This window comes from Gambusia affinis, linkage group LG01, assembly GCF_019740435.1.
Source record: "Gambusia affinis linkage group LG01, SWU_Gaff_1.0, whole genome shotgun sequence".
Lineage (NCBI taxonomy): Eukaryota > Metazoa > Chordata > Actinopteri > Cyprinodontiformes > Poeciliidae > Gambusia > Gambusia affinis.
The window spans coordinates 43791332-43813323 of record NC_057868.1 but is presented as its reverse complement, the minus strand read 5'-3'; the positions used below and the strand labels follow the sequence as shown (position 1 = coordinate 43813323).

At 39.9% G+C, this 21992-nt stretch overlaps 1 protein-coding gene across 1 annotated transcript; it reads right to left on the bottom strand.

Moving 5' to 3' along the window:
• Positions 1 to 1241: 1241 nt before the first annotated feature.
• LOC122836642 (polycomb group protein ASXL1-like) lies at positions 1242 to 21404 on the bottom strand. Its single transcript, XM_044126360.1, is given in 13 exon segments — positions 1242 to 4231; positions 4327 to 5103; positions 5105 to 5282; positions 5445 to 5550; positions 6204 to 6300; positions 7805 to 7971; positions 9035 to 9119; positions 9660 to 9778; positions 12786 to 12987; positions 13281 to 13398; positions 14525 to 14527; positions 14970 to 15052; positions 21072 to 21404. Coding segments are annotated over 13 exon segments (4566 nt in total). The 5' UTR covers positions 21129 to 21404; the 3' UTR covers positions 1242 to 1657.
• Between the last annotated feature and the right edge of the window lie 588 nt (positions 21405 to 21992).

The window sequence follows — 21992 nt, the reverse complement described above, 5'->3', positions numbered from 1 at the left end:
AATCTTACTAAATGTTTAATGTTTTATTGCATCTTCTTGTCACTGCATTTTGGATAAACTCCACAGGTCATAGGGCAGAATATTTCCGTTTTCTGATTTATTCCGTCTGGGTCAGAAAACGAAAATATTTACATCTTTGCATTCCCATTCAGATCAAGTTTCAATTTGTTACCTTTCTTAATCATTACAACATGCACATATTAATAGATACACACCAAAGTTTTGAGGTAAATAAACTTGCATTTAAGATTTCTATTTGTGATCCAAACGTTCAGATAAACTCCAGGCCGATATTTCATCCCTTCTAATGTAAAATTCTTCTAAAATCAACTGTGTGAGCATTGACTCATCTGAAGAGTTTGCCAAGTTTCAGTCCAAATCAAAGGTTAAATCCTCATTAATGACATTATAATTTAAGAAAAAAAAAAAAAATTATATATATATATATATATAAGATCTGACCTACAAAATTCACGACTTAAATGTGTCCTTAAAGTTTGAAATCAATAATTTTCAGTTTGTTCTAGATGACTGGATTTCTGAAAATTTCTCCCTGGATGTAATCTGTACCTTTTCTCAAAAACCATACGAAATCCGTGAGCCACCAGTAAAATTTTTTTTATACATCTTAGAAATATTATTGATAGCAAATGGAATATCTTCAGGGCTATTCAGATTTTTTTTAAAGGGATAGTAAAATGTAAAAGACTTTTTTTGAGCTTCACTGGGCTACTTCTCAAATCAGCTCATTAAGCATTTTAACGGCTTTACTTCTGCACGTTTTCATTGCGCTGGATTGAATCCAGAGAGATCAAACTGATGAGATTGCTTTTTTATTCCATGTTATAGAAAACACACGTTTTTGATGCTTTGATTCTTCCATGCATGTTTGAGAAATCCCTTAATCTCCTGTGGCAACCATAAAGGTGTGCAAAACGCTTGGTGAAACCGAGCGCCACCTCGGCGGTTGTGGTAACTTTCTGGAGCCAAAGCGCTGGAAAGAGCAGGACTTTCTTAAAGAGACGGAGGCCCAATTTAAAGGTGTTCAATTACAACGTCAAATTTCTTTAAAGTCATATTTGATATACTGTACACAGAAAGTAACAATCACTTTAGCGCTATAAAATGATACAATGTGGCTGGAAAACATAACACTTTCCAATAACAATAATTCCTTCATATGTCAAATGTATTTAAATCTGAGCCTAGTTGGAGATAATTACAGCATGAGTCAAATAAGGTGACATTTTATTTACTTGTTTTAATGAATAAAAAAATATTTCTTTGGACATACAGTCAGTTCCTATTTGCGGAGCAAATAAGACATAAAAAAAAAAAACAGTGACCTCCAAATGATGTAAAATGGAGCAAGACAATGAGGTAAATGGCAAGATTTACAGTTAGGCATGCCCCAGATTCACAACAATAATATATAAATCAAGACACCTAGAAGAAAAAAAAACAAAAACAAAACAAAAAAACCTCACAAAATCTGCAACAAGAAAAGAAACTTTTTTTTTTACAAGACACGTTTTGGCAGTCTGGATTGCCCTGTGTTCTCTAGCCTCATTAGGCTTCAGTACACTCCAAAGCTGCCCAATAATGCTGCTGGTATTTTACAGACTGCAATTCTACAGTGCACAGAGACTAGAACACATTATCTGACCACCAAGCACGAAACACAGAGTTTGGAAGGTCCAATGCAATCATCATGGCAAAAAGCACCACAGCCTTGGCACATGATCATGGCTTTGAGGCGACATGAGCACTTAAGTGCTACTTCTTCAGCTGTAGTGTCTGTAAAAGCTTGAATACTGAGTGTGGCGTGGCTGGAGGCCAAGCGGGGATGCAGCTGGAGTACGCCATCAGCCATACCGCGGGAGAAACCACCGTTATCCATCATTGACACATTAGCTGTGTAACTTACGACTCCACCACTTCCACCTTGTTTAGGCAACTTTCCATATATTTGGAAGGGAAGGGAGGATGATGAAGACGAGGGTAAAGGAGAAAGAGGGGAAGGGGAACTGGATGAACAGGGAGTTTTGCTGTGCTCTTTCTTTGATATCCTTGTCAATGTCATCTCCATGTTGAGAAGTCCCTCCATTGCTCCTCCGGTTAAATATCCATCAGTGGAGTTCCCTGGCTCCTTTTTAGTCACACCAGGTACGGTAGATACAGACTTGGCAATGGCCTGGCAGGAAGGCCGTGGACCAATTTCGTTTTTCACACCAGGTGCAGGAGACGGCTTTCTCTGATGAGAGTGGGGATGCTGAGACTGTGAAAGCTGAATGTTAAACTTAGTACTGGCCATTGCTTCAGCATGGTAGGTTTCAGCAGGAGTAGAGGGGTTGTTGGACATGATTTGATCAGATTGTTGAACTCTGTCTGGAGTGTTCCTCTGTGAACGTTGATGACCACAATACTCTTTAATAACTCTAGATTCTAGAGCAGCCAGAGAGACACCTTCTGACTTGCCTTTGGATGACAAAGAAGCTGAAGAAATGGGCAGAGAGGTAATGACAGGGACAGCCCCAACAACTAGTTGGGGCTGGAGCTGAGGTGCATCTTGGGCACCTGTGAAACATGAGACCGGACTGTCTGTGGGTGACTTCGGAAGGTTATGAGTTAAATCTGGAGTAGGACACTGGACAGAAAACTCAGACCTATGGCCAGCTTCAAGATTCCTTGGTTCTGGTGGTCTTGTTGGTTGACCAGGTAATATGCTAAAAGCAAGCCTATTTGCAGAATGTGATGGTAAAACCTTTTCAAGAGGCAGACTGCCTTGTAGTAACTGTGTGACCAAAGGGTTGTTGGCTTCTACGGAGGACACAGGCCTGGCCGAGCTTGTCAGTTTTTTGGAGGCCACTAAGCCATTTGGCTGAGTGACAGGAGACTTTAAAGATCCACAACATTCCCCTTCAGTATAGGTTTCCTTAGAGCTCTGACAGTCTTCTCCAATTTCCACTTTTAAAGCAATGCTTTCTTTTTTTCCTTGTGAACAAGTACTAAAAGAGTGGTGGTCTTGGGAATGAGGCTGATTGTCATGCAGACCTTTGGGGAAGCAGGGCTGGATGACCGTCTGACCTTTGTGGCTAGACAAGTAGCTCTGAATCACTGGCTGCTGCTTTTGAGAAGAAAGGCTACAGATTACCAACTGGCCATTTCGTTGGGTGCTCAGCTGCGAGCTCCAGTTGGGGTCAGAATACTGCTGCTGCTGCTCATCCTCCTGAGTCTCATTTTCACAGTCTGAAGCAGTTTCTGTTGAATCGCTGTGCACGCCCTCTTCGTCATCCTTCTGTCTGAAAACGTCAACCATCTCTGCATGTTTTGGAGAAGATACCGTTTTTGGCCATGTGGCTAAATGAGAAAATTCTTCCCGTGGGTCTAAATGATGTGAACTGTGATGGATAACACCACCCAGACCAACCTCCTTTCCCTTTTCTTGTCCTTTGGTCCCCAGTGTTTGAATAACGTCCACGCCATGAGCCCCAAACCTGGGAAAGGAATCCGGGATTGAAGTTTGGGTTAAGGTAAGTTTTACACAACCTGGATCTGCCACTTCTGAAAAGGGAGCAGTAGACTCAGGTATTGGGCTGTTTCTGTCTGACTTGGTGGCTGATGACACCGACTTGGAGTCAGGCTCTGGGGGAACTGTAAAATCCCCATCTGTTAACTCATTACAGGATCTCAGGGGTTTGGCTGACGTTTCCCCTATATCCACTTGAACCTTTGCTGCCATGCCTGGTCTGTGTTGATGAGGACTTGCAACTTGTGGTGACATGGAAGCTGATGTATTTGACAATGAAGGAGATGAGTGGGATGTAGCTTCTACATCGAGAAGCTGTAGTTGTGTTCCAGACGAATTAGGTTCTGAAGAAAATTCCTGCTCTTCAATCTCACCATCTCCTCCTCCTCCTCTTCCTCCTCCTCCTCCTCCTCCGGGCTCGATTGGTCCTGGGTGCTCTCTTGTTCTTCGTTGGCTGCTGCTATCCGATAACCCAGTAGAAGACCACAGCCGGACACTGGTCGCCCTGGCCTATTTCGCTAGAGTCAGCAACAGCAGCTCGCGTTGGGCACGGCTTGCTGAGCGGGCCTTGATGTCTGCAAGGGTCCGCGCGCCGCCCGTACCCGACCTCCGCGAGCATTCGGTCTGGGGCACGATCCTGGGGCAGATCTGGTAGGTGGGGTGCCCTTTGACCCAGGGAGGTTTGATTCTGGAAAGTTGAATCTAGTACAACAGACAAAACAGCAAATCAGTATTTCTCCAGATAGCAGCATACTTTTGTACATAAAATATTTCTTAGCTTTGCAACCAAGTCTTACCCGGATAGGTGGCACCTTGGGTTCTTCGGTTGTCGGCAGCGGCTTCTCTGAACAGACACTGTCAATTGTGGTACGAAAGGACCGACGGTCATTAAGACGTGCCCTTTTTTCGGGAAAGCTGCAGAAAGCGTCAACCTCATCTTGCCTTCTCTTCTGTTCCTTGAGCTGAGTAATGAGCATGGGGGTGGTAGCTGGACTAGCCGACGGACTGCTCTCACGGCTGCTAGTGACGGTCCCTCCTGTGATAGAGGTGACCACAGAGGCTGTATCATCCAAGGGATCAGCAGGAACGGTGGCACTGGAAGATCCTGAAGAGGATGACGAATCCAGACCTGTGGTAAAAGCTCCCTGTTGTTCAGAAGAAGAGGGTGATGAGGCAGGTGAGGAGGCAGGTGAAGAGGAAGAACTGGATGAGGAAGATGGCGAGGTGGTGGAAGCTAGAACAGGTGCAGCTTCCTTAGGGAGCAAAGAGGGAGTAATTTCAGTCTCTTCGTTTGCACTGGTGGATGCTGTGCTGGGACTAGGACTTGGAAGAGGAGTAGGAACTGCCAATGTTATTGGCTCTGGAGCGGGAGAGGCCTTAGGCTCTGTCACAGTACTCTCAAGAGGGAGCTCCACACCACAGTCAACATGGAGAACTACCTCTCCTTGAACAACTGTGTTGTTGGATGTAGGAGAGTCGATGGACACTGCTGCTATGTCCAAAACAGCAGTAGTGTCATCACTAGTGTCTTTTGATTGCAGAGCTGGACCCGTCTTGCAAAGGGTGCAGCGGGCCCCTGACGCATAAGTCAGCCTGTCGTCTCCTCATCCTGCCGTCTCTCCTTCGCCGACCCACACTGCGTCTTTTCGGGACACCGGTTGAGACGACGTCAGCATCACTTTCCAGCACAGTTCCTGCAACTTCACTAGCTTCACTCATGAGTTTTAGAGACTCATCTCGTGTTAAGCCAGACCTAGAGGTGGACACGGTGAGTTTTAGCAAATTGTGGATTTATATGACCAATATATGACAAAATGTCAGTGATGATAAAAACATGCAAAACATAAACACAAATTAAATTGTAAACTTATGCAAAACAAAAATCCGTATTTCAATAAAATGAATATGATCTTACTTTTGCCCATGGTATTCTTCAAAAAATTTCTCTTTCCAAGCCTCTACTTTTTTCTCTTTCTCCTTTTCCTGTCGGAATCGGACTTGCATTTCATGGGTGAATTCACCTAAAAAAAATTTTTTTTTTAAATCAAACACATTTAAAGGTGTTTAATGTAAATTGGGCATATTTCTTGCAAAGTCTTGGCCTACCTGCCTTTTATTGTTAAATCAAAAATGACTTTGAAAGAAGTTTGAAAAAGCTTTGAAAAAGCTTTGAAAACGCATTTCAAGCATTTTAAACGAAAAGAAAAATTCAATTCAGTTTATTTATATAGTTCCAATTAACAAATGTCATCTAATGCTTCTGAATCGAATTGTCATCCTAAAATTAGCAAGTGAACCACTAGACATTTTAACTAGATATTTGGCTCCTTAGTGCGTGCACTTTAAAAATTCTTAATTTCCAGTAGGAAAATTAATGCAATATTGTACACGTACTGTATTAATAACGTACTGTATGCTACAAGCCTCAAAACAGTATGTCATTATTGACAAAAACAAGTCAGTCGGAGCCACCATAATGAACATTTCCTACTTTTCAAACTTCGATTGACCTCAATGTCGCTTCCTAGTGACTCAATTGAAGCTTTACAAGGCGTAAACCTGGAATTGATATACATCTTTTTAAATTTGTGTCTGCCTTTAACATCAACGGTAAATTCGGTTGTCATAAAATCTCACTAGCGGAGCCTGAATTGTTTGTAAGTAATTAAGTTACCTTCAGCAAGCCTTTCTTTCCAACTCTGAGAGGCATGGGTGAAGAACTCATTGTTAAGAGCTGAAGTACTTAGGCGGGTCATACCGTCAGGCCCAATCTAAAAGCAGGAAAAAAAAAAAAGTCAATCAATGTTCACTATATTGTCCGACCAAGATAATAAGACACTTACAGAAATGCTTAAAATGAAATAAGTGTAAAATGGAATATTAAGAATGTATTTGCTACATGTCAATTTATTTAATAAAATAATTGAAAATCATCAAGTTTTTATATAAAATCTTTCTTGCCTAATAAACAAGTGTATAGTGCATTGGTATAAGGTCTAAAATAATTGTGCTGTGACAGTGTGCAAGTTGAAGGTAAACAGTACATATCCTCATAAATATTAATATTTTAACACAGACCACAGATGTACAAATGCAACATTTGTTTATTGAGATTATCAATACTGCCAAATATGATTTTATGGTTTCAGCATAGATAAATTAGAAGATTTTAAATAGTTTTATCTTTAAATTTAAGATTTTAAGGAGCTGGCAAATTTAGTTTGTAAAAGTTCAAAGAACAATCTTCACAGATTGTTTTGTTACCATAGCTATAATCTGATGCTGTCCGTTTAATTTTTGAGTTTGAGCTCTAGATTGGCCAATTAAACTACTCCCTTCTCCCAGAATTTACTTAATCCATGTTGAAATACTGTTAGTGGTGCTGACGTTCTTAGCAGGAAGAGGGGCCCCTAAATCAAATTCTGCTCAAGGCCCCGGCCCTGTATGACAAGCTACATCCGCTGCACTTTCTGTTGGATACAGAGGGACAAACTGGAAATTTAATTCATGTGGCTTTAGCAGCTCTTCCGTTTTGTGTCTGTTGAGTTTTTAATAAGGACCACAGAAACCATTTCGGTTGCCTGAGCTTTACGGGTCAAGAGTTTTTGATCTCCGGCTGACTAAGTGGACAAAACATTTGATATGGTCTGATGCAAAATGTAACCAGGAAAATAATGAAAATAATAATAAAATAAAACCAATGTGATGCTGAGTACGAGGCGAACGTGAAAGCCGAAGGTCCCTCAACGTAACAACACGGGGGGGCAGGTAAAGCCTGGTAGGCCACCAAGCTTATGATACACTGGGGGAAACCCTGTACAGTTATGCTACGTGACAACCCATTTGCTTTGTTTGTTTGGTTTTTTCCCCTCAATAGTTTAGTTATTTTTGAAGTCCATGTCTCCCTGTCTTTTCTGATGGCTCACTGAGCTCACTGAGCCAGGTCTTAACACATGTAGAATTCATGCAGCAGAGGGAGCAGGTGATCCAATGAGTGACCATCCTAGGCATATGAGTAGCTTCTCCAATGCCAATGCAAGTAAGTAGTCTCCTCATTTACCAGTGGCGCTAACCCTAACCCAGTTATGGCCTATCAATGAGACCAGTATAAAGCCTCCTGTGACTGGGAGATACCCACTGCTGGGTGTGCAGTAGTCTCTCATACCTTGCTGTAATTTTCACCTTTTTACTAAATCACAGAAAAAGGACAGAGAGAGATCTTGTATTTTGTCAGAGGAAACTCTACACTAAATGAACAAAAACACAGTAACCTACTTGTCGATCCACCTCAGGCAACAGCTGCAGTAGCTGCTGCTGTGAATGCGAGGGAAAAGCTGAAAAGGTCCGAACATTGATGAGTGCTCTAATGTTGGTGTTGACCAGGATGGACCCAGGCGTTTCAAAGTCTATGTCTACACCTCCGCGACTCTTTTTCATGGGCCCTGAGACAAAAAATTAAAAATAGAAGAAGAAAAAGGAATGAGCTCAACTTGGAATACATTCAACAGAATCCAAATGCAAACAAATGACATCCTTACACTTTACAAGACAAACTGGTCCAGTTAAATAGAATCAGCACAAATTCTCTGTACAGTCCACACAGGAAGTATTCACAGCACATCACTTTTTTCACATTTTGTTATGCGGTATGAATGGTATGAATCTTTTCGCAAATTTCCACTCTGGGTGCCACTGGTCAAATGTGGGTAAATGTGTGAAGTGGTGTGTGATTTTGAACAACACCAGCCATCTTGGGCGGTTTGCAACTTAAACAAAAAAAAAATAATAATAATAATAATTGTGTTAAGTTTGTATTCCTGTCCAAGGCTCGACTTCCCATCTGGTGTACTGGACAATACCGAGTGGGTTGATGCACACTTTAACCAAAAAGGTGTAACAAAAATAATTTTCACCGACTGCAGCGGCCCATTGGTTGATTTTCTCGAAGGACATTGGGTTAATCCAATGAAAACCCTCAGTCCTTCTTGGTCTGCCACTCGATTCTTTTGAACGGCTTTATGTCATGAATAGTAGGACTGCAGCCTGCAGCACAAATGTCAACAACTACTGTTGTTTTTATTTAATTTTAAAGTATTTAATCAGCAATACACTATAAGATTGCAATTGATAGAAATGGGTGGATCATTTTTATATTTCATGGTGGGTTTTTTTAAATATTCATCAGATTTTTAAATGGAATGGGTGAGTTCAATTCTGCTTTGTTGCAATTTTTTTCTATTGCTAAAATATTTTCAGTAAAAAAAAAATAATAATAAATGAAACACAGCATTAGTTACAGAAGAGCAAAGTCATTGACCACAACCGTGACAATATTTTCTGAAAAATAATGATAATTTGAGAAATATGTCCTATTCGGCCCCATCTTCTGACTCGGGCAATCTGTAATACATTCTCTATATTTAAAAATACAGTTTTCAAGTAATGTTTAATTTAGCAAGCCGAAACAGAATTTCATTACACAGTTTACGCTTTTCACATCTTTACCTGTAGACACATGTTCTCCGTTGACTTTAAGTGGCGTGAGGACAACACGGGGCATCATGACAGCCTTCTTCCTTTGTCTTCCTGACTGTAGAAAGCAGGGAAAACAGAAGATGTCAGAACTTCTATCCTTTGTGCACACACATTAGGCAAGTGAGCATTTTAACCAAAAACATGTTTCAGATTTTTCAGCTCCAAGCTGCAAAAACTATGCTTTGGATGTGAAAGTAAAAGGACAACTTAAACCTCAACCCCACTAAGCTAGTAATGCTATAAGTTCCTTCAACTAAGAAAATGTTAAATTGCAAAGTTCATTCCAAATATTACAGCAAATGTTATGGTGCCACTGAGAATAAGGGCTGTTGTGCTATGGAGCAATACGTAGGTGCAACATCCTACCTTGAAGATACATACAGCAACACCAAAATAAAGAAATGGGTTCACAAACAGCCAGAATATATCTGAGATGCATGGAACCCATTCCAACAAAATGTCATGTTACTATAACCGAGCATAACAGGTCCCAAACATTTTACTGGGTGAGAAGTCAAAAAAAAACATAAGTAGTCTTCAGGCCAGTGTAGTCTGAAACTAAATGACATTTGATGTCTTTGTGCAGAGTGCTCACCTGTCTTGAACGGCTCAGTCTAGTCTGAGCGTGTTGGCTTTGCTGAGGATCCGTGCGTCCCTGCTGTCCTGTTGCCCTGCTGAGACGTGTCTGAGGGTGGGTGGTGGGAGTCTGCAGCTCTGTGGAGCAGGAGGCACTGGATGAATTCTCATCCACTGATGCTATAACCCAGGAAAAATAATATTAAATTAAGCAAGTATTATTTGACACAATATCTATAATAGTTTCTAAACAACCAAGTGACAGCACCAAACCTGTGGAAATTCTGGTGAAGTTAGCAGTTTAAAAGGAACAAACATACCAGTAGGTGGGTCTGTTCCACTTCCCCAAGTTTGACTCACAAGTGATATTATTTGGACAGTGTTGACTGCAACCATTGCAATATTCATACTTGTGAGTTTGTGGGATTTGGAAAGACTGTCAATGTTGGCTGTAATATAAAAAAGTGTTACTTTATTCTTAACAGACAGTATGTTATGATTAGAGCTAGGTAACAAAACAAAGGCAATACATATTGCAAAACAATTTTTTCCTCAATAGATATGAGAAAGGGTCGATTTAGGGATGGGAATCAAGAAACGGTTCTTTTAGAGAACCCAGTTCAGTTCCTGGGAATAGTTAAGCTGCTTGCTTAACAATCCTACTCATCGGTTCAATTACATGTGACACGTTTGCGTGATGACGTATTGCACATGCTCTGTATTTTGCTTTAGAAAATATCCAAGACATGGTTATATTTCACAAAAAAAAAAGATGTTACTAAGGCCAGTTGCAAAATGTCTTGGGGCCTCATGCTTAAAGCGTGTGTGTGCACAAAAAATGTGCGGCGCCATATTTTACGCACAAGTCGGCATGCATAAAAATTTACTTTGCGTCAAAGTCTGCGTAAATATTTTCATGCCAGCACTTTTTCGTGCGGCAGCCACGCAAACTTTTTCTGTGGACAACATCAAACTACAAAGCGGCAAAACTCAAATAAATACACTAAAATCTGACTACCGTATTTCCCACACTATAAGGCGCACCTAAAAACCTTCAATTTTCTCAAAAGCCGACAGTGCGCCTTATAATCCGGCGTGCCTTATATGTGGACCAACAGGTCTCCCAACTACAGTAAGCAGCCGCCGACTTCATTTTCCCCCGTAGAAGAAGGAGCGCGCGGTGCATGCTGGGATATATGACTGCGCGAAGCGTGCCGTTTCATTTACATTGGTGCGTTTGTGTAAAGACCCCAAAATGGCTCCTTTTGAGAGACACGCTTACGACGCAGTTTAAACTCAAGGCGATCAATCGTGCAGTAGAACACGGGAATAAAGCAGCAGAGAGTTGTCAGAACGCTGGTTTGTGATCCATTACGGTAATAAAGTTTGACTGACCTATCTGACTGATGTTGACATTCCCTTTAACGCAGCTCCATTTAATGGATGTATAACGCAACCCCAGCCTCTACTGTAGCGTCTCTTCTATGCGCCTTATATGAAAAATGTTTTAAAAAAGGCCATTCATTAAAGGTGCGCCTTATAATGTGGAACGCCTTATAGTGCGGAAAATGCGGTACATTCAGTGTTATCTAGACCAAGAAGTATCGAACTCGATGTTTTAGGTTTTTTTTTTTAATGATTTTAATATCTTATTGTTTAAACTAAACAACAAAACTGAACCACATTTGTCCTCGGAAAATAAGCTAAAACACACAAAAAATAAAGAAAGCTAAAGTAAAAGGATGCAAAAACCTCACTAGAATGCAAAAAATATATTATTGGTCTGTGCGAAATGCATCTCTGGGGTAATTTCATTCTCACTAAAAAGACAATAAAACATGGTTGGATCAGCAGATTAACTCCAAACAGGTTTATGTTTAAGGTTGATGGAGGTGTGGAGACAATCACACATATATAAGTAGCAGCATAAAGGTGAGCTGCTAACTGTGGAACGCTTTGGCTCTGATGGAGAACATCAGCCACTGGAAGGATTCAGAGGGAGCGATTGATCATATTGATCTGCTGGGAAATGTTGATGGTTTATTAGTGTTTAGATTAATCCAGATGAAACTTATAGAAGGAGCCGTGCGGTACCGGTCCAGCTGCAGTCATCCTTCAGTGGAACAGCCAGCTTTGCACCTTTACGGACCGAAAGCATCTCTTTTCTGTAAATTTACAACTGATGCACAAAAGTGCATAAGTTGATTCCACTACTTATAATAAACATCCACATTCCCCACACAAATGACTGTCTGTCTTTAAAACCCAGCTGGACGCTCTGCTGTTCAAACAGGCATTTGCACCATCTCTTTATTTACTTATTATTATTATTTGGATTTTTTTTCTTTTGTAAAAATGTATTATTTTTATTTTTGTGAGGCTACCTTATGTTCCCTGAAAGAACCTTTTAAATAATATATATAATTACTATTATAAATACTTATACTGCTACAAACAAGGACGTTGCCATGGTTATTGCTTCATGTGGCGGCAGACTTCCGGGTATTTATACTAATTTACATTCTATATGTATTTATGGAGGCGACGGGGTGGACCAGCAGCTGCGCTCTATTTCCAGCAAATCTGGATGTATAAAGGAAAAGTGTTCTGTTCTATGCACTTTTAAGACGTAAACTTGCCATCTTCATAAAATCTTAAATTTAATTTGTCGTTTTTAAGACCATAGTTGAGTGTTTAAGGATTGTTGGAACGTCTTCCAGTAACATATAATTACCCACCAACATTTTTAATTACATAATTACAACGTCATAAAACTTAAATCCCCACTGAAGGGCTGAGGTACTATGGTCCGTCACTAATGAATAGGTAGTATTTACTTATTGAATTTATAGGTAATATTTACTGAGCACTAATATGTTATTAGATAACACAAAGTTATTGCTAAAAAAAGGCAGTTTTTATCAACATATTTGACTACCTGTTATGAAATCTTTCCATTGAACCAGTTCTGATAAGTTAAAATATCCTCACTTCAAAAGTATCCAAAACTAAGTAAATTAAACTGAAGATCAACTATGGAAAATATAGATTCACTGCATATGTTTTCAGGTGTATGAAAACGTTCAAGACTGTTAAAGACTCAACACAAAAACATGAATTAATGATGTGTGTATTATTGAGTTACCATCATTGTCTATGATGGCTGCTACAATCGTTTCTGAGGAGTCACAGCTCTCCTGTTCAATGGTTTCACTGGAGTCAACAAGGGCAACAGCAGAACCCGCCACTGAGGTACTGCAGCTTGAAGTTGGATGCGCAACATTTCCCACTGGCTCTGGTGGAACCTCCGACTCTGAAGTTGGTTTTGTCCACTGGAGGGCATTTTTCTGCAGAAAAATGACACAAAAGTGAGGCAGCACTGTAGAAACACAAGTGATACAAAACTTGACTTTAAAAGGGCTTTTGGGACAAGTAAAAGAGCTTTAGCTACTGGTCACATGCTAGTGGCTAAACTGGCGATTTGTGACCAAGATTGTAAGCTAAAACTAGCTACCTGCAGCAGCAATGCAAACCAATGCATTACTTCTATGTTAGGTTGTTAGAGTTACTTCATTTGAAAATAGTTGTAATTCCATGTTATTTTAACTTAAGCAGGTAAAACAATTTCAGACTGAAGTACCTTGAGAGTGAACAAGCTCATTCGTCCAGGGAGCTTGAAGAAAATGCTGTTCTTGACCCGGTCTCCCCTCACTTGAGAGTGTAGCATGGTGACCAGGCAGGCCAGAGGAGCGGTGCCACTGCAGCCACACGCACACAAATCAACTTTTAGACTTTGCAGAGATGGTAGAGTACGTTTATGTTTCCACCATTATCTTTTCATAATACATCAAGTCCTTTTAAAATGTAAAAAGCAAATTTGAAACTATTCCACATTTTGTTTGATAAATCTTGTTTGGTTTGGGTAATAAATTACATAGTGCCATTTACACTTTATGGATGAGCATGTAACTTATTTTCCTTTGGCTTTAGTGCCAAAAGAATCCTCTTTTTGAGGGAGAACTGTGCAACGGCTTTAAATTGGAGCTGGGCATTTATCGCATCATTCATCATTTATCAAGATAACTTTCAGCTTTGACAGTTTTACTATTTTCTCCAGTGTTTGTTCAATAAAAGCATCTGTAAATAAATGTGAAAATACAGTTACTGTATTTAGTGATATAAATCACACTTGTTTACATGTCCTAAATAAACTTATTATAAATAGGAATGCTATTCAAGAGCAGCAGTGGTGGGACATAACATTTTGTTACCGTTTTATAAATCAGAATTTTTGCATGGCAAGTGGCATTTGCAAGTTTCAGGCCAGGTTTTGTGTGTATAAGCTTTATAAATACAACCTCTAGTCCTTATAGTATTTACCAAATGTGCATTTGGTCTGTCCCAGTTTATTTCTTTTTTTTTCTTCTCTGAAATTCTGACACAAAAACGATGTTTGTAGCTGAAATATTAGCACTTCTAACTTAGTAATGTTGTCTTGGACTAAACAGGATTGTGTTCTGGAAGAGAAACTTTTATATAAAGAAATACTTGAGTTTTATAATGGTGTATGAACCAAAAGCAAAACTCTTAAGTTGTTAAAATACCACCTAAATGTGGCTTTCATACTTGGTCAACAAGTTGCACTTGTCGAGCGCGAGAAATTAACAAAGTCCAAACCTTGTTAAAAAGAGAACAAAACACAGCTTTATTTCATCTGCAGACGGAGAACCCAGAACAGAGACCTGACTAGACAAAGGAATCACTTCTCTATATACTGTTTAATGCCCTTCGCACACAGACAGGGTGTCAAAAAGGAAATGTTATAGGTAATAAAAGAAAAAAACTGCTCCAATTTCAACATTTACTTGAAAACTATGAACGTACCTTCTGTTTATAGTTGGCAGCAATCGAAGTTCATGGAGACAGAAAGAAAGTCAGTTATTAACACAAAAATTTCAACAAAAACTTGGGACAAAATTCCTGTCCCAAGTCAAATAAATCTGAAAAATTTTGACATGTTTGAGCATGATATTTGAGGTCGCTCAATTGTTCAATTAGATGACTTTATTATACTTTCACACAGAAGAATATGTGGTTTAAAGATCCACCATGGCAATTACGTCTTAAAAATGACTTGCAATTAGTGAAGCAGATTCTGATTTGCCACTATAAGCTAAGTGCACAATGTTTACCTTCCAAGACAATCAAGAGCCTTGATTTGACACCTGCTCACTTAAAGGAGACTAGACAATTGTAGTCTGAAAGCACTTAGTAAAGTCTGAAGTTAATCCATCCAGCAAAACTGTGATCCTGTGCATTTGTGTCTGACCTCATTTCCTTCAGCCCCTTGGTCTGGATGACATGGAGGATTTGTTTGGGAGTCATGGGTGCATCAGAGAAGTTCTCCAGGACCTGGAAGATAAATTTTTTGAAGAACACAGTTTAAAAAAATTTAAACTGTGTGCAGTCCAGAGGAGGACTCCGAAGGACATCTCTATCAGACCTCTATGATGTAACACAAGGCTGTCCAAAATCAGGCCTATGGGCCAGTCACTTGAATGTATTAAAGGCTTCCATGTTTTAGCACATTTGACTCAAACAAATGGGTAGTCGGCAGGTTTCAGTAGAATTTGATAACATGCCGAGGGGCTAATTAAGCCATTTGAATCTGCTAGGTTGGAGCAAGAACACAGCTAAAATCGCAGGACATCTGGCATTGGCATTGAGGATCCCCGATTTCACATATACATAAACAAAAATACATACAAAACGAACCTTAAGCACAGGTCAGAAGCAGGTGTTTTGATGAGCAGACAAATCCTTCCATCTCTATATTGTTCAGTATGGTAAATAGATCAACATGTCCATCCAGAGAAGTACTGACATAATGATGAACACCTTAAAATGAACTAGTTACTACTTCAGGATGCACACGTATTACACAGCAGTGACGGGTCGGTCGGGAATATTTCGACTCGGGATTTCGAGATAGACTGTTCCATATATTTTCCCCTAGTTGCTGCTCAGCTCTCACTCTGTGACTCGGCTCAGGGCAGAGCTTTGTTTTGATTAGCGAGGTGGCCTTGTGGCCAATCATGTGTGAGGATATGGGACCAGACCGTTATGTGAGAACAGAAAGTGGAACAGACAACAGTGGTGAGGAGAAGAGTGCAGCATCTGGTTGCAGTTTAATTATATAATAATTGTGAATTATGGGTCTGATCATTAGACTTGCTTCCAGTGATTTTTTTTCCTTTCGTTTTGTGATAAAAATGTAAAGTTTGATTAAAATATTATACAAAAATCTTTTTAAAATCCTGCTTTTCTAACAGAACAAACATTTAAAATTAAGCAAGTAAAGGCTTCTTTTATAGGGCACACAGAATGCAAAATGATTTATCACGCAAAACATATCTAGCCCAGTCAAGCTAAAATATGGGTCTGCAGACAATAAAGTGAGACGTTTGGGAGCCAAAAAAAGCCAGCTCTTCTTTGGGAGCCGTGTCACAACAACCACAGGGTTTCCCCGAGCATATTATCTCCACTTTCAAGCAAGACATAAGGTCATATAATCGACCACTGCATGCGAGAGTGAGTAGCACCTCACCATATGATCAGAAATGCACAGAGAACACGACAAGTTATACATTAAGGATACAAGTGAACGTACTTTGAATCCATCTTGGGTCAAAGCATGTTTTATTTTGAACTTATGGGATAAGTTTCACTGTATGTTTATTTTAAATCTCAGATTAGTTCAGGAGGATTTGATTTTTTAATAATGCACCTTAATTAAACAGATAATTTGAAATACAAAGAGTCAATAAGCTGTTATTGGGATAGCCCAGCTTTCCTCCTCACTTTACGCTGCCCTCTGAAAGTGACAGAAAAGACAAACTAAGCTAGGTTTATAGTTGATGCATTGAACTGGGAAAGAGCAGCATCAATTGAGCTGCACCTGCCCGTTTGCTTCACCCGCTATTGTTTTGTGATAAGGGTGCACCGATTTATCGGTCAGCCAATTTATCGTGAAGTCGATCTTATCCACCGTTCTCATCTACCTTGGTGAAAAATCGGAATCGGCAGGTTAAGCTTTTTAAAAGATCGGTTATCAGCGATCGGCCAGAAAACTACAATTAGTGCACCCCCATTTTCTAACTTATGATGCTTGCTCGTGCACCTCAAGATTTTTGTGACTAACATTTTTTAACGTGGAAAAAATTATGGGTTGTTAGTGGACTGCCCCAATGCCTCTAACACAGCACTTAGCAAGTCCTCTGGGGGAAATCCTTGCACTGGTTTCTCAAAATGCTTCATCACAAATGATTTACATTGGAGAAAACATTTTTATCATTTCTCAAGTTTCTCTAGCAGTACTGTCAGTCAGTCACCAATCTTTATTATTTGACTCCTTCAGCACACAAGAGGGAAACAACCACTTAGCTACTTCAGTTCTTAATAAATTTTTTTTTTTAAGCATGGATTCACAGGTTGTGCTCATCATCACAACTTGTAATTCCTTCACTAGTAAGATACTGACAGCAGCTGGATAAAGGTCCACCATAATGAGTCCTTGAACAAGCTAGCATAGGTGTGTGGCCTACAAAACACATTCATTACATTTTTTTTTTTTTTTCCCCTACCAGGGGGTCTTTTGTGGGCTCTAGTGTCCCTTATTTGAAAGCAGACTGACAGGAAGGGGGAAAGAGAGGGGGGAAGACATGCGGCAAACGCTGGCCGGGTCCAGAATCGAACCCGCGACTGCCGCGTCAAGGACTGAAGGCCTCCAAATGTGGTTCGCCCTGTCCCCTACACCACCACAGCACGCCCACGTTCATTACATTTAATATACAAAATCATTCTCAGACATTGAGATCTCATTTAGGACCGTGCCGTTTTAGGGCTACGTCACATGTATGTACCATAATTTCCGGACTTTAAGACACGACTTTTGTCTCACGCTTTCGACCCTGCGGCTTATACAACGATGCGGCTTATTTATGAATTTTTTCTAACGGCCAGTAGGGGCACTGGAGCAGAAAAGGTAAGCGTGAGACAGCTGGAATATATCTGTAGAGGAAGACTAATGTAACATCGTGCTTTCTGCATGAATAAAATTAGCTTGAACAGACCCTCATCATGGAGAATGCAAGAAGAAATGCATATGATGCAGCTTTCAAGTTAAAAGCAATCGAGTTGGCCGATAAAGAAGGAAACAGACACTGAGGAAGAAGACTTCCATGGTTTCAGTGCACAAGAGGAAGAGGATGACGGCTCTCCGTGACTTTTAACCGTATGTTATTTAAACCAGCCCTGTTAGTGTTGTTTTGCTACATTGCTGCTGTTCAGAAAGAAAAGCTACGGCATATTATTAAAACTTTAAAAACACTTTCTGTGCACCGTCTTTCTTTGTAAATATCTCATGTTTCAATGTAGGCACATGCGGCTTATACACCGGTGCAGCTTATGTATGTACAAAATGGGTTTCCTTTAAAAATGTAGGGGGTTGCGGCTTATAATCAGGTGCGCTCTATAGTCCGGAAATTACTAAGTTACTGTTGGTCATGCACTCCTAACTCGGTGTTTACATTAGCACTTCAGACTAGTGAAAAAGGCAAGAAGCAGACACGTAGTGGCACAAACATCCATCTTTGACCCTGAAGCAGAAGAAGCGCAGAACCCTGAACAAATCTTCAAGCCACAACCACTGAAGGATTAAACATTGCATATCTGAGACACATATATGTTATTAATTCAAACTCTGGGGATTCTGCTTCAGGGCAGTGTGTGTCATGACATCCAGCAGCTGACATCAGCACAAGAATTTGGCACAAAGACTATTTTGCCATCTTTATTTAAAATATACGTTTGCAAGGTTAGAGGCTAACCAGTTCTCTCAACATGTTAAAAACCAAAACCAAACACAAAACGCCAGAGTGTCTGACATGTTTTAACAAACACGACATCTTTTCAATGTAGACCATCACTTTCAGTTTGCTACAATTTTGACAGAAAATCGGCAGATATTGTGGGTAATATGACATGAGACACAGGACTAGTGGAAGCTAACGTTCAGCATTATCTTGTGCTAAGTGACAAATTAATGTACATGCCGGACAACAATACAAAGCACAACACAAGATATTATTATGTGCTTACAACACCATAATTTGGAGACTTTTTGTGGACAGTAGGGACAGAAACTTCCTTCAGTCCAAGTATTTTGGCAAATCCTGCCATGTAGGTTTCAAAGAACTCCTTCCTAAACCGAACAGCGCAAACTACAACTTTCTATGGTAATATCGCAGGAACATTACAAGCAAAGATAAAATGAAGCCACACAATTCTATTTTCTCTGAGTGGGACAAAATTCATAGACAAATGCTCTCTTTTGCAGGTGAAAACAAAACATTTTCCTATTTCGTCAGCCATTGTGCAGCATAAATCCACGGCAGAACACACTGCATCTCTTGTAATGATGTGGGAGGAGCTCCACTTGGGTTGCCAGGTGAGGGGCTGCGCTTGGTTTGGGGTTAGAGATGTACCAATATGATATCAATATCTGTGAAAAAAATTTTTGATTGTGTATCGGTGGCAATGTGCCTGAGGCATAAGGGTTGATCTATTCAATCCAATTTTATACTTTGTGCTCAGGAGGTGTAATTAATAGGCACAGCACAAATAAAAGCCCCAAACTTTCAGAATTAAGTTTATTACCATTTATGTTAAAACAATGTGAACATATGTATGCCCTATATTTGCACACTTATACTAGCGATCATCAGAGTTTTACATAAATTTAAATGTCATGAAATATTTACTTTATTTGAAAAACCAACCTCACCCATGCGTTTTCCCTGCCAATGGCCGAGTTATAGTCACGCTTTTGAAAGCATTGTGCGTCGTGAGTGAGCCAAAACAGGGTACGGCATTTAGAGTCAAGGCGATCGTTGGAGCTATATACTCATAAAATTAACCTTCATAGAGGGTTTATATAAATGACACTGCAAGGGGACCGGCTCTGCAAGAGCACCTTCCAAATCGTCCAGTTTGTGTGAAACTTGGCTGTGATCTACGTCAATTTACAAAGATTTAGAGTGGCCCAACCAGTCACCGGAAGTGTATGGTTGGGCCCCAAATCTACTCTGTTTGTACTTATGCCTCTGGCAACTGTGCCCATTTCCTTTATTTTGGGAGATCAGTAATCAGCTAATACTTGCATGTGATTCTGATCTTATCTACCTGAGCAAAAGTCTAAAAATTAACCACTCTCCTCTTCTGCTCTCCCATGAAAGAAGTTTGACTGACAGACCCACCCACCAGATCATGTCTGCACATTTGCAGTTAGCAGTAGTCACCCCACTGTTAGCAAATTGGTTGCTACATTTAGGACGTTTCAGACAAAACAAATTGGCAACAGCCAAAATCATAATCAACATGTCGGACTTTTTAAAGATTGGTCATTGGCAATTGGCCAGAAAACTGCACCCTTATTTGTAATCAAAGAATAGTTTGAAGACCATAAAGTGAAAACTTGTATTTAGCTATGTATTTGAAAAACATGTCACTATTTAGAAAACAATGTCTACAAGAGCATGTGTGGTGTCTGTTACTTTAAATAAAACCCAACCAATAGCAATATTAATTTTGCAGATATGCTAAACTAATACAGGCCTTAACCTGACCACAAATCTACTGTGTTTGTACTTATGTGTCTGGCAACTGAAAATTTTCAATTACAACCTTTTATGCACCTCCTCAAAACTGCTTTGCTTTTTTCTTTTTTTTAATTGGGTGTTGCTTTACACGAAGGTTACATTGAATCCAGCTCTGGTGCACTATTAACAGCAAGAGTAAATTCTCAAGACACTTGAAGACGTTAACCTTGATAATGGTAAAATAGCTTTGCCCTCAAAATGTTATTTCCAAAAAACAAAATTGCTTCACATACACCCATAAATATGTGTTTATACCAAATTACTTTGGTATTTGAGTCGCGTTGTGTGCCTGTTTGTGCTATATTTGCGCATTGAGGCTGTTCAGATGCTCAAAAGCGTCGAGCTACTGGCTAACTAGCTAGCTAACTAGCTGCCTAGCAAACAAAGACCTGAATAAGAAGCGGCTATTTTGTTACCAAGCTTTAGGGGTTTCACTACGTCGCATTTTAATACATTATACAAGACACGTTTTACGCAAACAACAATCGTAAAAGAGAAGTAGCGTTCGTGCTAAACACAAAGTATTTGTTGGCAAGATTAATTCTCGCATTAATATGATTAAGCTGCTAGCTGCTAATAGTTGGCTAACTAAACACCAGAAGCTAGGATGTGGTCGTGAGTGGAATGTCCACAGGCAGCAACGTGCCTGGATTAAAATCGTTTCTTTTCTAAAACATTCATGGTTTACATGCAAATAAAGTCTTCTTTCTTACCATTCGAGCTGCTTCAGCCCAGGTCCGCTCCTTCTTTCTCTTTTGCTTGTCCTTCATTTCTTTAGCGTTCGCCTCTGCTGGGTGGCTACTAAGCAACCTAAAAGCAATCGCGACTGAACTGTTCAGCAGCGGCTAAGTGTAGTCGAAGAATAGGCTCTTTTCGACGCAAGGCAACGCTATTGTGCAGTAGTTGCTGGTGTGTCTGCTGCCGAGTTTAAACCAACACTACAAACACATCTTCCTGTCGAGGCAGAGTTACAGTGTTAGCAGCCGTAGTGTTGCAGGACAAGCTAAGTTCAGAGGTCAAATCCTCTGCAGGAATGCAACAAAGCCTATCCGCCTCCAGGAAATAGGCTGTTTATACTGTACTTTATAACAGAGCAATGGAGTCTGCTTACTCTATAAAATACTGTTTACAATTTAAAACGTAACAGATTTAAATGTGAATTACATCGGAACAATTAGACAGGAAGCAGAAATACAATTGGGACAAATTAATTCTAGAACATGTTGATAATTAATGAACAGTAGGCAATTAGAAATTAGGTAATTTCTAATAATTGGATGATACAAGCAAAGATTATTGAGATATTATGTCATAATTATGGTCTCGGGATAACGAGATACTATCACAAAATTGTGACTTGCTGGACTCCCCATTTTTTAGGAATAAATTATTCAGCAACAAAGCAAAGTAGCTGACCTGCCACACAGGACAGTGACAAATTATAATCACATAGAGAATATGGAATAAAAATCTGAATCATCAGTCACTGTGTGCAATTATGCCACTACATACAAAGATGGCACACCACATGAGAAACAGACCTCTGATGTTTAAATGAACCATCAGCTCTTCTCTTTAAGCCATTTGGTAAGCTAGTTCACATTTCTTCTACTTGGTAGACAATAAATGTACTT